The sequence below is a fragment of the Chanodichthys erythropterus genome, chromosome 4 (genome assembly GCF_024489055.1).
Source record: "Chanodichthys erythropterus isolate Z2021 chromosome 4, ASM2448905v1, whole genome shotgun sequence".
Taxonomy (NCBI): domain Eukaryota; kingdom Metazoa; phylum Chordata; class Actinopteri; order Cypriniformes; family Xenocyprididae; genus Chanodichthys; species Chanodichthys erythropterus.
In genome coordinates, this window is record NC_090224.1 from 36956356 (window position 1) to 36972618 (window position 16263).

At 38.3% G+C, this 16263-nt stretch overlaps 1 protein-coding gene across 1 annotated transcript in view; it reads right to left on the reverse strand.

Moving 5' to 3' along the window:
• The window catches only part of xkr6b (XK, Kell blood group complex subunit-related family, member 6b), a 63220-nt gene extending 49423 nt beyond the window's left edge, over positions 1-13797 (reverse strand). Inside the window, exon 1 of the mRNA XM_067383500.1 lies at positions 13223-13797. Coding sequence (XP_067239601.1) covers positions 13223-13797 — 575 coding nt within the window. The remainder of the gene's footprint in view (positions 1-13222) is intronic.
• Positions 13798-16263: the final 2466 nt, after the last annotated feature.

The window sequence follows — 16263 nt, forward strand, 5'->3', positions numbered from 1 at the left end:
CAATAAAATATGAACACAATAAGTACACTGTAAAAATTATGTATATTAAGGACAACTTATAAAGTGTGACTGTGACCTAGGACTTTTATTTTGAAGGGACTGAGCATGGGTATGTGCACAATGAACTCTTTCCACCATTACACATACATACAAACTAAATGCAGGCAAACTATACCATTCTTATGTAGTTGTATGTATTGTAGCACTAATTTTGTTGTTGTGACATCCCAATTATCATCCCAAGTTGTTAGTTTTGATTTGTCTGTTAAATGTTGTTATTTGTTTAAATGTTCAGTGATGTTTCAATATCGTTACACAGAAAAGAATACCACAAATACTTTACACAATAAGTGTTTATTTCATTTCATTTAGTTATCAAGTTAACTTCTATGCATTTCAAACAGCTAGACATACCTTCTGGTGCACCTCTCACTTTCCAAACCTGTCCACATGGAAAGTAGCCATTTTTAACCTAACATTTGCTCATGGCAGATTTCTCCGCATTGGTTCTGACCTCATAGGGGAGGGAGAGAACCGTTGATGTAAGTGTTGTCTTATATGTCCCGTCTGATGTATGTTGTAAAGCTGAACTAGAATGAAGGTTTGATGGTTTTGCTTGCAACTTATAGGTTTCCCCCTAAAATGGTATGCTCCCAAATATAGGAGGAGCCAAAGCTTTAAAAGGCAGCCATTTTAGGGGAATGGAGAGTGATCTAATAGAGAAGATTTAATGTTAGAAATCCACCAAAGTTTATTTAGATTGCGGAGGCTTCAGATAGATGTGAGATTCTGCTGGGTACTTGCTCATGTAAATATAAAAGGGAATGAGAAAGCAGACAAAATAGCAAAGAAATCAACCAGGATAAACGATATTCTAAATATTCCATTTGGCAAAGGAGAAGCCAAGCAATAATTAATTAAGAAATGGCAGGACATATGGGACATGGATAATAGTGGAATAAAATATTATAGTATACAGAAATGTATTAATGCACAGGGTATTGATGGAAGGAATTGTAGGAAATATAGGAAAGAGATGAATAGATTAAAGCAAAAGATAATTCAGATTGGAAGGAAATGGAACCTTGAAGGTTTTTTGGGAACAACAGGAGAAGGGGTTAAAATAACGCAGGATGCTGTTGTGGAATATTTAAAGGATACAGGGTTGTATTATAGACCCTTTTACTGTTTGTACACAATGATGGGTTCTAACGTGTTAGCAACTCCGAAAGTGATATATATATCTACAGCTTCGCGAGCGGATTAAGCAACACAGACAGATAAAGTTATTTTAAAAAGTTGACTTTATCAAATGGTATCCGGCTATCAGATCCGTGTAGTCGAGTGGATATAAGACGTTAGCAGATGGCCAAATACAGTGGCCAGATATATATACATAAACCAGGGCTCTCAAGTTTTAAAGACAGGCAAGAATGACAAATATCCAACAACATGACATGATTTTTAAAGTGACCAATAACATCGACGATGTAATACACTATAATTTATTTAGTGCTAATAAAATTTGGAGAGAGAGATGTTTAATGTGACAAAATGTCAGTCATCGTGTGATAACGAAAATATAACTAGGTCTAGACTACTGATCAGGTGTTTTCAGTGAACAGGCTGTAAAACTTGACTAAGTTCAGACACTCATGAAAAACTGATGCTGATTATCTGGGAAACATTCTCTTACAGCAGTCAAGTTGTCATTGTTTGTGTCAAACAAGCTGTGAATTTGTTGTAACATTAAAATATGAGATCATGACTTACTCTGTGCTCAAAGTGATGCTCAGAGCTCCAGTGTTTTCCTCTGTGGGTGAACGAGGATGATGCCGAACAATTCCAGGATATGCTTTTTTTTCATTGGCTGTTGCGTTAAATCTTACCCAGATACAATAGTGCTATTTTCTGATTGGCTACTGTGTGGCCTCTTTCTTTTTTTGATTGGCTGATAAGTGGCAGGCTACTCCAGGGGAGACGCGCTTGATTCCTGCCCGGCGCAGCGGCATATTAAATATATGAAAAATAGTTTTTCTGCGTGAGAAATACAATGTGTGGCGGGAGTGCGTGACAAAAGACCGAAATGAGTGACTGTCACGCTCAATGCGTTACACTTGAGAGTCCTTCAGAGTTGCTAACACGTTAAAACCAATAGGCAACAACACCACTTCCGTTGCCAAAATGCGCGCGCAACTATTTGATCACGTGGGCTGTAAAAGGGTCTATTGGATTTAGATAATTGTTTTTTTTTTTTTTGTAAAGTAGATTAATATCCATGCTACCTACTCCGATACAGTAGGTGGCAGTATGCACCTGGTAAGCCATGGTTGCAATCTGCCATAAAACTAAGAAGAAGAAGAATGGAGGGTGGAGAGGTTGAATTGCATGTGTATTTTTGGGCCTGGACATTGGCATAGCCAAACTTACATTTGTTGAAATATTGTAAATATTCCTTTTGATTTGTTTTCGTGGGTTTTTTTGACTATTGCTACTATGCACATCTTGGAGAACTACATGTTTGAACTTTTTGGGATTAACATTTTTTGTCCCCTGCTCCTACAAACCGGAAGACAGAAGACAACTTACTCAGTACTTAAATGTATAATTACACTGTAATAATACAAAAAAACATTCGAATGCCCTTCAAGCTGAAGTCTGTAGAAACACAGAAACTTAGCCTATTGAGAGGTCCTAGGAGAAATCAGCACAATATTCACAGTAGGTTACCTTAAACGAGCTAAACACAACACAAAGCACTGGTTAGTAACCACGAGGGACAGTGATGTGCATTTAAAACACACACACACACACACAAATAAATAGGCTACTCCATTCTACGTACGGTCATAATCGTGTTCGTAAAGCAGCTGGTTTGATCAAACACATTTAGATTATTCATAGCGCTCTGTGGTCCAATCTGTAAACACACTCACAAATTAGTCATTACAGTTTACTGCCAAGATGATAGAAGCACACATGAATTACCCTGTATGGTCTTCACACCGACACGCTAACAAGCGAAAACACGCAGCAATTAGTCATAACATTACATTGTGCATTTGGCTTTTGTCAACTGGACTGATTTCAGCATGACTGCATCATGTCAATCTCTGCACCCCACATGTCTTAGCACACAAGCTGTGAACGTTTATCACACTCACTGGCCTACACAACATATATTACACTTACATGTACTCATACTCCACAGCAGATCTCTATGATATGATGGTATATTCTGGCAAACTCTTTATGTGTTTAAATGAATTCATGGAGTCTGGATGGTCTTTGAGGAGATGAAGACTCTCACTGAGACCGCTATACAATGCTTGCAAGGTCGCTGTGAATAACAGGCGAGTAGTGTTTACTGTAAGCACATCTGAGGACATGTCAGCAGTGTAACGCATTGATTAGCCCACTCACTGCTGGGTCTTCACTGCTAAACCGTAAGACTGTTTACTCATATAAAGCTCTTGAGGAGGCAGTTGAACAATAAAGTGGCACCTTAAGAGGTGCTTAAAAAGACTAGGCATCTCTTTTTACAACCCAGCACTAGAGACCAAGTATTTGTATCTGTTTGAGTCATTGTGGGTCAATGACAGTGTGAGTCCATGATAAAAAAGAAATAAAAATTATTAGTTTAAAAATCATGTTTAGTTTATAGTCATAGTTTCATTGTGACTATTTGTCTGAGTTCAAGGGTGCGTCTCAATCAGTTCCCTCGCTTCATAGGTAGAATCAGCATATCGTGATATCTTTCTGACATTACGTTAGTTCCTGTTCTTGATTCTGATTGATCAATAGCTGTGTTTTATTCACTATGACCGCTTTACCCAACGGTTCTGTGTATCACTACACAACAACCTTAGCAACCACTCTTAGCAACGTAAACTGTAGGTTCTCAATTGATATTGTTCATTGAATCTTACTGTATTATGTAGAAGATTGAGTGAGCGAGTTTATTACCTGCATTCACATTTAGCATTTTCTTTCAGGTCAGTTCGATGTTCATAATAAAAAATCTGTTTAAATGTCTGATGTATTATCCTGTCCTTTTAACAGTTAAGGTGTTTTCCGTGACTGACAGCACTGGTCAAAGCATTTGTCAGTTGCGTCTTGTTCTGTGTTCACAACAATTCAGTCTTTTCAATGTAAAAGTCTTCACTACGGACTCACATACTCTTAAAGACAGTCTTTGCCGCCATCTAATGGCGTGATAATGTAAAAAGTCTGTTGCTGTTCAAGGTCAGGGACTATTTTTTCCGGAAGAAGGAAGGCTTTCAGTTATATAAAAGCAGGGTAGTGCTGTTTAATGAATAAGTCTGCTTCGCGTCGTGCCTAACAAGGCCCTTCAGCCGTGACTTATTCACGATACTGCACAGCCTCTCGTACCTTATTGCTTACTTAAAGGTGCCATTGAACGTTTTTTTACAAGATGTAATATAAGTGTAAGGTGTCCCTTGAATGTGTCAGCTCAAAATACCCCATAGATTTTTTTTTATTAAAAAATATTTTATTTTATATTATTTTGAGGCATAATTAGAAATGCGCCGATTCAGGCTGTGGCACCTTTAAATACTTGCGCTCTCTGCATAAACAAAGTTCACACAGCTAATATAACCCTCAAAATGTATCTTTACAAAGTGTTTGTCATGCAGCATGTCTAATCGCGTAAGTATGGTATTTATTTGGATGTTTACATTTGATTCTGAATGAGTTTGATAGTGCTCCGTGGCTAAAGCTAACATTACACACTGTTGGAGAGATTTATAAAGAATGAATTTGTGTTTATGAATTATACAGACTGCAAGTGTTTAAAAATGAAAATAGCAACAGCTCTTGTCTCTGTGAATACAGTAATAAACGATAGTAACTTTAACCACATTTATTAGCAACATGCTAACGAAACATTTAGAAAGACAATTTACAAATATCACTAAAAATATCATGTTATCATGGATCATGTCAGTTATTATTGCTCCATCTGCCATTTTTCACTATTGTTCTTGCTTGCTTACCTAGTCTGATGATTCAGCTGTGCACAGATCCAGATGTTAATACTGGCTGCCCTTGTCTAATGCCTTGAACATGGGCTGGCATATGCAAATATTGGGGGCGTACATATTAATGCTCCCGACTGTGACGTAACAGTCGGAGTTATGTTGAGATTCGCCTGTTCTTCGGAGGTCTTTTAAACAAATGAGATTTACATAAGAAGGAGGAAACAATGAAGTTTGAGACTCACTGTATGTCATTTCCATGTACTGAACTCTTGTTATTTAACTATGCCAAGATAAATTCAATTTTCAATTCGATGGCACCTTTAAAGTACATAATGATTATTAATTTGCTTGTTTTCTTACACATACGTGCTAGGGGTTGAACGAATTTAGTTTTAAAGTCGACATTTATGTGTTTAAAGGGTTAGTTCACCCAAAAATGAAATTTCTGTCATTAATTACTCACCCTCATGTCGTTTCACACCCGTAAGACCTTCATTCATCTTCGGAACACAAATGAAGATATATTTGATGAAATCCGAGGTTTTTTTTCTCCCACAAAAAACAACGAAATTACCACATTCAAGGTCCAGAAAAGTAGTAAAGACATCGTTAAAGTCAACGTGACGTGACGTCAACGTGACTACATTGGTTCAACCTTAATGTTAAGTAAGAGAATACTTTTTGTGCATAAAAATAACAACTTATTTCAACAATTTTTCCTCTTCCTTGTCAATCTCGTACACTGTTGATGTAGTGAGCACAGTTCAGAGCTTCCCTGTTCTATGGCGAATACTGAGCCGGCAATATTGCATTACTCCCTAAAATAGTAACTGACTGTATTACTTTTATGTGAAGTAATGTGTTACGTTACTTTTGTATTACTTGTATTGTTGTCAAAAGTACCGACTTCGGTACCTATCGGTACTGAAATTTTAAAAACGTGACGCTTTGAGCGCTGTTGAGCGGATTCATAAACATCTCTGATCGGCCATTGTGTTGACGCGCTCATCGGATATGCCTGTGATTGGCTACAATGATCAGCGCGTGGGAGTGCGTGCTTGTTTTTTAATGCCACATAAAAGTTCTATTTTTGGCACCAAAAGTTAAATGAATAAGACTCAGGCCTAAGGAAATGCAGATTCACACTTGTACAGTAGAGGGTGCAGCTCAAACTAATTTTTCAGCTTTGCTGCAATTCTAGAATATAGAAAAATAGGATGCTGTCAATAAATAAGAAGAAAAAAGTAACTTGCATTACTTATCTGAAAAAGTAACTCAGATATTTTGTTGTAAATTTAAAAGTAATGTGTTACTTGAAAGAAGTAATCTGATTACGTAACTCGCGTTACTTGTAATGCGTTACCCCCAACACTGATCAGGACAGTTAATGACATTAGTAAATACACAATTTTTCAGTGCACTTTACTCAACATAAACTGCCATTCCAAGCACCCACTCTCAAACAAACACTATATAACACTCTCAAACAGCCACTAAATATAGTAGCTGACTGTATATCTACCTGAGAGGTGTGACACAGAGAGGGCAAACAGGAGAGAATGGGGACAGTGAGTTTCCTAGAGGTGATGGAGTGTGGAGGGAGGGCTGGGGTCTGCTCTAAACGTCACACGTACAGGGGAAAATCTCCAATAATGGGAAGGCCGACAGATGCTCCAGTTTCCTTGACAGGAATGGAGGTCAAGTGGAGATTTATGTAAAAGGGAAAACAGGCAGCGAGGGAGAGAAGAGGAAAGTGCATATTATGACTTTAACTAGTGGATGGGGAGGACAGAGCAGCAAAGCAATGATTTTACCCAGACAGCACTGAAAAGGAATGAGGCAGAGGAAGAGCCTTAAAACAGTAGGGAAGGAGTCGATTACAGCAGCGTTTCCCAACCATTTTTGTCTTAGATATTCCTACAGCACCATCAGTAAAGCTCAACAACCGCTTCGCAACACCAAACCAGACATATTATATGTTCTTCTTAACACGTACAGAGTTATGCTCAAAATCATTCTGCATTCATTATATGAAAGTGCACTGTAAACCCGAAAAAGTTGGCAAAACTCAAAAAATTTGAGGAATCAGTCGCCTCAAAATTTTTAAGTTGAGAAATTCAAAGTTTAAGCAAGCAGAACTGGCATCATTTTATTTTGTACTCAGTACATTTTAATTGTTAACTTGAAATGTTTTAGAAGAACACTAATTCATATGTTTAACTTAATATAACTTTAATATAAACATTTTTTTTGTGTGTGAACGTATCTAGCTATAACAAGCTAATTCACAAAATGTTAACGTGCTAATTTGCTAACTTGTAAACAATAGCATTGTTTAGCACTTGCTGAATGAGTACAGCAACCATATAAAGCATTTAAAACACTTGCTCTCAAACCAAGCCGCATGTCACCATGAATGTAACTCTCCAAAAACCCACATTAACTGACACTTTTCTAAATTAGCATAACAAAACATTAATCATTACTAAATCTGCCACTTAAAGATGCAGTAAGTAATTTCTGAGAAACACTGTTGAAAGTAGATCAGCACCAAAACACAATTGTAGCCAATCAGCAATAAGGGGCGTATACATTCAAGATGGGGGCGGAGTTATCAGGATAGGAGTGTGGTCCTTTTGGGAGGGGTGTGTTTGTTTTGGTGATTTTAAATATCAACAGTGTTTCTCAGAAATCACTTACTGCACCTTTTAACACTCATCTTGTGCAAAAACAAAACATCACATAACACTAATACATAAATCGCATTTTTTACATAATATTTATTTTAGCATTTACTCTCCCTTTAGAGTGCCATGAGCAAAGCATGCTGGGAAATAGAAATCCCAGCCCAGTTTCAGTTAAACTTAAGTTTGTCTAAGTTAAAAGAAATAAGTTCATAAAACTCAAAACAATGAAACAGTTCAGTTTACTTAAGATATATCAGTTCTGTGAACTTGAAAGAAGTTCATTTGACTGAACTCATTTGTTTAATTTTAGTTTGTCATACTCAAACCAATTAGTGTTAGGATTTACAGTGTGGCGATTACAAAAAATGCTACAAAAATGTAAATCTTTTGACACTCCTATTTATATGGAATGCACCTATATACTGCTCAAACGTAAGATTTGTAAAATGTTTTTAAAATGTTCATCAAGGCTGCATTTCTTTGATCAAAAATACAGTAATTTGTTATAAAATATAATTACAATTTAAAATAACTTTTTTTTCTTTAATATATTTTAAAATACAGTTTATTCCTGTGATCAAAGCTGAATTTTCAGCATCATTACTCCAGTCTTCAGTGTCACATGATCCTTCAGAAATCATTCTAATATGCTGATCATGAAACATTTATGATTATTATCAATGTTGAAAACAGAATATTTTTGGGGAAAGAAAGTGTGATAAATTTATTCAGATTCTTTGATGAAAGAAATTGTGATTTTTTTTTTGAGCATTATATATGTCTTTACTGTCACTTTTGATCAATTAAAACATCCTCACTAAATAAAAGTATTAATTTCTTTCAAAAACAAAAGCTTTCGAGCAGTAGTGGCACATCAGACATGCTGGGTATGAGAATCCTGAGCTGTAGTCGTTTTCCAAAAGTTGCCCTAACTAGACATACTCTGTCACAGACAGCAGTTTTTATGCCAAGGGCTAACAAAGCATACAACCAGTGGCCCGGGCTGCCTAATCGAGCATTATTTCCCATTTATCTCTCAAGACGCTTGCGCTGACTGACTGACTCTCAAGTCAAGATGATTTGGAAAGGCTCGAGGTCTTGGCAGCAGAGCTGCTGCATCAGACTAGTTACCCAAGCCAACAAAGACATCGTAGGACTCTCATGCCAAGCATGAATAAATAAACATCCAATTGAAATTTTTCTCATGCACATTCTTAAAATGCACATTTTCTAAAGTCTTTGGCTCAAGGATCTGTCTAGTAGTCAGGGGCTGTTGCAAAGACAGATTTGTGTAATTCCACTTTATAGATTTTTTGCTTGCTAATGTTTGCTGTGACCTGACAACATTATCGGTTCGGTTTGTTAAAAGTAAAAAGCAGTGTGGCCTCAGAAGTTTATTGGTAGAAAGTAATAATGTTTGCAAGATATTTGAAAGTAATAATATTTGAAATAATTTAAAAGCAATAATATAAATATGAAAACATTCACAGATGCAATGCATTTCCACCTACAAAACATAAGAACAGCGAAGCATGGAGCAGTATCTTCTTACTTCTTTGGTTTAGATGTCTCAATATGAATCTATATTCATATTCACAGTCTTAAAAGGAGTAAAAAGACACTTCTTTGATGTTGCGGAGTATTCTGCCTCAGACCGCCTTTCATTGTATTTGGGTTTTGCATTTTTTGCACAATGAAGCAGTAACTGTTTTGTTATTACCATGAGTGCTTGAGTCACATCTTTATAAATGGCAAAAGATATTTGAAGAGCCAAAAGATACAGGTTTGTGCACAGCAGAAGTCTTTCTTTGAGGTAGCTAAACATTCCCTTACTTTAGGTGTATCTAAATTCTCATACTTTTAGCACAGAATCCACTGAAGATCTTAATTCTTGACCACTGAAGGAGGTGTACAGGTGTGCACTACCCTCCATACTATGATGTAGGGCTGCACAACGATTAATCGTTTGCAAAATAAAAGTCTGTGTTTACGTAATGTATGTGTGTTCTGTGTATAATAATTATGTATATATAAATACATGCACATACATGTATAAATTTAAGAAATATATACATGTATAAATAAATATACATATTTATATATACAGAACACACACGTATATTACATAAACACAGACTTTTATTTTGCAAACGATTAATCGCGATTAATCGTTGTGCAGCCCTACTATGATGAACCAAACAAATACACTTTAATCGAAAGGGCCAGTCAGCAAATTTACTTTGGCATAGATTTAGCCCAAATAAACAGCCGGCCCAAATCTGTTCCACATCCTTTTAGCCAGAGCTGAACCAAAACAAGGCCATAACTGCACCCGTAATGAGCCAAATAACAAAACAAATGTGATTCCTGTACGGTTGAGTTACGTGACCCACATGTGGCTGACACACCAAAAGACATCACTGAATCACAATTGCACCGCACCTTTTTTTCATTTAAAACCCATTACACAGTAAATCAAACAATAAACACAAAAATTGATTCACAGACATTTTTATTTCATTTTTATTAATATAGCATCTTGCACAACAGAAGTGTCCTGATGTTGGTAGTAATGTTGGAAGTGTGAAATAAATGAATAAATTTACAATATTTGCTACATTTAGTATGTCTCACCAATCTTTCTCACTCACCATCTGTCAGGAAAAGATAAAAAAATAATTACATTAGTATAACATATCAATTGTATCATACATCAGATATTATTCTGACTTTTAGGCCTATTACTAATGATTGTAAATCAACACACATTCTGTGTTTCAACCACCCAAGACCTAAATTGCGGCTTGACGTTAAACACCCGCAAAAAACGGGTGGATTTCAATTGTAGTCTTTTAAAAAGGCATCTGAAATAATAAACTAAGTGCAATGTAGAGTTGTTAAAAATATAAATTTGTCGATACACTTCCAATACTCATTTTCCACACGATACCAGCTGCTCTTTCTCTCTCTCTCATCTCTTTGACAGCAAGTCGACACACAAACCCTCCTCCCCTCACTCATTCCTTTCATTTGCTCCGGATGAATATTATTGGTGTTTCAGGGCTTGAATTTCGGTGTGGGATTTTGCATATAGTGCATAATGTTACTCATTCCCACAGATTTTATGCTCACACCCAAAGTGTGCCACATAAAGCATCTCTCAGTATGAAACTTGTTATTTTTTTACTGCTTAAACAGTCAAATACACACAAAATAATGTCAAAATGCCTATCTTGGTGAGTATTCACGTAAACACAGTCAGTTTGTTTTAAGTGAATGTAAACAGTTTAGAAAGAAAACGCATGTGTAACAGTATAATGGATCTGTGTGTCAGGTCTTAAAGTGACAGCAGCCTAATAAACCTGCTGCCAAATTATGAGATGATGTTAAAAATATCTACATGACAGTTTTCCCCATGGTATTGATGTCAAAATTGTGGCCAGTTCAAATGCTGAGTGGCTAGTAACTTTAGAAAACCACTGGCCACAGTGACTGGAGAGCAAAAAAGTTCATATCAAGCCCTGATTCCGTCCCAAATGGCGCACTATACACTATGTACTTATCAGTATACTCTTCTGTGTAGAGTATGAATTTTATAAGGTTATTTTGTCATTCATCATCAAAGTCTGACACGGAGTCCCTCTCCACTACGTAATTAAAGATGCTAAAGTTGAGTGTTTTTCCGTTAATTCTGTTTCCAGTATTTAAAGTGTACTTTTATGTGGAATTTTCAGTGTGAACACACTACTCTCACTATTCATACTATTATTTATTAAACTACTATTTATGAAATGTTTTTTAATATAGAAAACATTAAATAAATTGCTTTCCTTATCATTCAAAATGAAGGCTACTCTAGTACTTTTAGACACATAATAGGCCTACTTAATAATCTACTTAATATTAATAATAATAATTAAAAAAAACACCAAAAACAGCACTTACCTGAAGCTAATTAGAGTTTGTTTTGGGCAAAGGCTGTTGATGTGAAGAAGGAGCAGAAAAGGAAATAAATGAAATAACTTTATTCAAATAGCTTCCAAACAGTCACATGTTTAGTAATCCACCAATAGGACTTCAGTGTAAGATGCAAAGCAACCAATAGCGTTGTTGAATAGGATGAGGTGTGGACTGCCACAAACCTGCCGCACATGACTTTAGCAGGTGATTTTCCAAAAATAAACCAAATGGTGTGCTATAGCCACATATGATCCTCAGTCGTGTACGGTCATCTGGGCCACATAGCTTCTCAATACAAACTCCCTCCAATTCAAAAGCCATGGCAAAACAAATAAGGTGAAAAGTTGGCCCATGTGTGCTTACTTAACCATATCTAGGCCAGATCCTCATTTGGCCTAAAAGTACTTGCTATTGTCTGGGGGACAACTGTCTTAACACCTTTAGCACTCACAGTCTCTGCCTTTTTATTTTTCAGCTTTATGAATCTGACATTTGCACCTGTGGCATTTTGGGGTAGTTCAGGGTACTTTACAATCTCAACAGACGAAGGCAGTCACTCGGGTGCTGCTAGGCACACTTAAAATACTGCTTTTTGCATAAAGCCTAGTAGAAAGGAAGAACGGACGCGCGAGCACAAAACGCTTAATATGTACTACTGGTTGCATAGCAACCGCAGAAAATCAGCGTGAGCAGGCGGGATTCTGCGGGGTCAGGTCTGGATCCCAGTGTAACATTCGCAGCCTAGCTACTTTATATATGTATATATACATGAAATATATAACATAAAATCTTTCATTGGATGGAGTGTATTTTTAAACGTGTACAAAATGAGCGTTTCATAAGCAAGATTTACCTGCAGAAAACACATCAAAACGGCCGTTTCGTGACTATATATGAAAGATGAGAAGGGATTTCTTTTGCACACACATACACACGCGCGCGCGCGCGCGTCGAGAAAAAGAGAACGCGCAAGAGAGATGTTGTAGCACCTTTAAAGCGATGACATCATGACAATTTCACAGAGGACTTCATCTTTAAGCAATAATCGCGTCGTAAAGAGCAGAAAGCACGAACACATGCAGACATGAATAATGAATGGCCGTCGAAATCGAGCTAAATCGCCCGTACGCCTCCACACCAACGTGAACGCGGCCACTGCGTCTGTCTGCTGCAGGAAAACTGTCGCATCATTTCTAGTGGATCAGACATTAAGTACAATGTGTCACGGACGATATTCCCCGCACGCGCCAGAACTACTGCTCACACACTGAGAGCGCACACTGGCGTTATAACGCACTGCACCTATGATGAGGATGAGGATGAGGATGATGATGATAATGGTTCACTATTAAAGAGCAGCGCAAATTGTGTTGTTGTTCCTGAGGGAGCCTGAAAAACCCGATGGCCGTCTCGCCAAGTGGTCTCGGAGAGTTGAGCAGCCAGGGAGGGTGCATGAATCCTCAGATGCACTTTCGCACATACTGATGCCACAGATTTTACGCGCGGCGCATGATGTTCATTCACAGGAAAGCACATGCTCTGCGCGGGTTATTTCACGAGCGGGACGCTTACCTCCACACTTGTCCCATCTGAAGGATGTGTATGAGCGTCTGCCAGACCCACACCGAGACGCGACAGCATCTGGCCCTGCCGTACACCCCTGCGCTCGTGCCCGACGCGGCTCTCCGGCCGCTGCTCAGACCCTCCACGGAGCCCAAGCCGCCCCCCGTGTAATCCTGCACGAACCACCTGAAGCTCAGGATCTGGACCAGCACCGACGGCACCAGCACGAAGAACAGTGTGAGTCCGAACCAGAGGTAGTCCTGCTTGGCGTAGTAGTCGAGCGCGAGCCACAAGTCAGTGCCCACGTCCCAGAAGAAGACGAGCAGCGCGAGGACGATCCACAGGCAGTCCAACCAGAGGCGCTCCTCGTGAGGTGGCCGCCTGACGTCTCTCCCCTTGCCCAGGAGGTAATGCAGACAGGCGCTCCGGCAGCCCCAGTAGCACGACGAGGTGTTGCAGCAGTGGCAGATGTGGAAGGAGCTGTTCTGCCGCGGGTCGTCCTCGCAGCTCCCCACCGTCTCGTCCAGGTTGTGCAGCTGGGCGAAACCGGTGACGACCCCCCGACCGTCGGATTTCGCTGCCATCTTGCTCTCCAAAGCGCACACCTCCGGTTTCCGAGGCTCGTGACGTCACTTCCCCGACACCTGTTTCTCCAGAGTACCCCTAATGAGGTAGCCATGGAGTTGTGGGGTGACGGTGACGCCAGAGAGGCAGAGCATCCTCCGGACGGTGAAGTTAGTCCTCGATCCGGCTCGGGTCAGAGACGAACTCCTGCTGGAATCGGGTTCTTGTCACCTGGACATTGTGCTCGCGCAGCATCCCCGCACAGGGAGCGAGCGCGGGACTGTTCCCTGAGACACCCGACGCCGCTGACTGGATGTCTGGACTGAAGAGGGACGCAGATGCTGCTTACTCATCGAGGATGCCACCTAGCGCTCGATTCACCACCTCAGAGCCAGGACTGGGGGGTGCTGAATGATGTAATGCAGTAGTGAGCAGAGCACGCTCGTGTTCTTAACCCTTTCAGACGTCACAAGAGATTCACGCGCTCACGTGGGAATGTATTGCTCCTCATCAGGTGGAAAAACACAATCACATACATGCTGCCGTTCACATTCTCCTCCTCTCCTCTGTGCCTTCATGACTCAAGATTCGACATTTAAATCAGTTGCTTTTTTTAAAAGAAGGGCTATGCATATCTTTATCATTATGCATAACATTATATTTTAGTGAATTTCTCTAACATTATAGCATACATGTCACTGTTTTAAGTCCTTTAAAGAGCAAATTCATTGCTTTTTTCAGAGATACCAGATGTTGGGAAGCTTCTTTAAGCTGGTCTTTAAAAATGCATGGCTGACATTAATTTAGTGATCAAATTTAACACTCTTATGGAAATTTGATTATTTCAATCTGACTTATTTTCAAAATGTTTTTTCATAAATCAACATTTCAGGAAAATGTGGGGTTTCAAATCAAAATGTGACTTTCTGTTATGAAATAAGACATTGATTTTATGACTTATCTCACTGTGAAAAATTATTTTCATGATTTGTTAATGTGTTGTTTAATGTGGTTCAGATAACATAATATTTTTGAGTTTCTGGTTATTAAATCAATCGCCTTCATTGTATTCGCTCAAAATTTTAAAGCGGTCATGAACTGTGTTTTTATTGTTTTAAATTTTTTCCTGGGGTGCACTTATAATGTTAGTATGCTTTTTACATCCAAAATTGTCATAATTCATGAATAAAAGGCATTTTTCCTACCCTGATTTTAGTCCTCTGATTTGAACGCTCTGTTTTAAGGGGCGTGTCTTCAGTGTAAACACCCACTGCTGTGATTGGCTGACTTCTTTGCATATGAAATAGCTAAGTATTACTCTCTTGAAAACTTTTAGCACATTTTTACTATTACAGCTCTCAAGGTTAACTAATCATAAAAAGTATTGATTATAGCATTACATTTAGATCTTTTGCATTATATTTAGATCGTGGCATGAAAGGTTGCAGTGATGAACACTGTAGCCGATCGCAGATGTTGTTCAGCTCATGAAAGCAGTGATCTCGTAATTGCAACTCAATTTCTGCACATTAACAAATGCATTCATCATAACTAACAGTGCAAACTCAATGTAAATAAGAGATTCATTAAATAAAACAATTGACAGCTCCAGTGATTGTAAAGGGAGCGTTCTTTGATTGCTTTCTATATATAATTTAATCACTGTTTAAATAACAGATTATTTTCATCCTACTAAGAGAAACAAGATGAAGTTGAGCGTTTACTCACTGGTTTGATTTACGAAGTACTATTGACTGTACATGAATCGTTAATATCAGAATGGACACAGTTACTGTCATGTTGTTGCATTACTGTTGAGTTCATATCGTAAAAGTCGTATCATAAAAGTTTGCAAAGCCTGCGCTGAAATATGATTGATTTACCAAAGAATCCACAATGAAATGTACCGAATTCAAATAAATAAAGCTCAACTGAGACATTCACATTGTTGAAAATAAATAACCATATTCCTGCATTAGGATTCTTTGAAAGGTAATGTTATTTTAGTCCTGTATCGCTCTTCTCTCCTCCTCATCACACTAACACACCAGTGGGCGGGGCTAGTGTTGCAATGATGAAGTAGGCGTTGATTTCTTCTGTGGAGGCGGAGTTTCACCTATAGGCACATTCCAGGATCAGTCGTTCACTGGGCCTGGTGTCTATAAAAGCTTTTATTGGACTAACAAGGAAGTTTTCAGTTCTGAAACTTTCTTATAATACGATGAGCTCTTATATATCAAAAGCTCAAGGAAAAGTTGATTTCTCAATTCATGACCCCTTTAAGGCATCCAGGTAACTTACTTTTTTACGTTAAACCAACAATTCTTTTTTACAGTGCATGCATTTTGAGAGACACAAGTGGGGAAAGAGATTATATTTCAATATTCCTATGAAATATTAGATATTATTATGAAAATCTTGCCAATTATTTCTCCCAATATTACATTTCTTTTTTTTATTACATATTGCTCCAAGAACACCTTGAT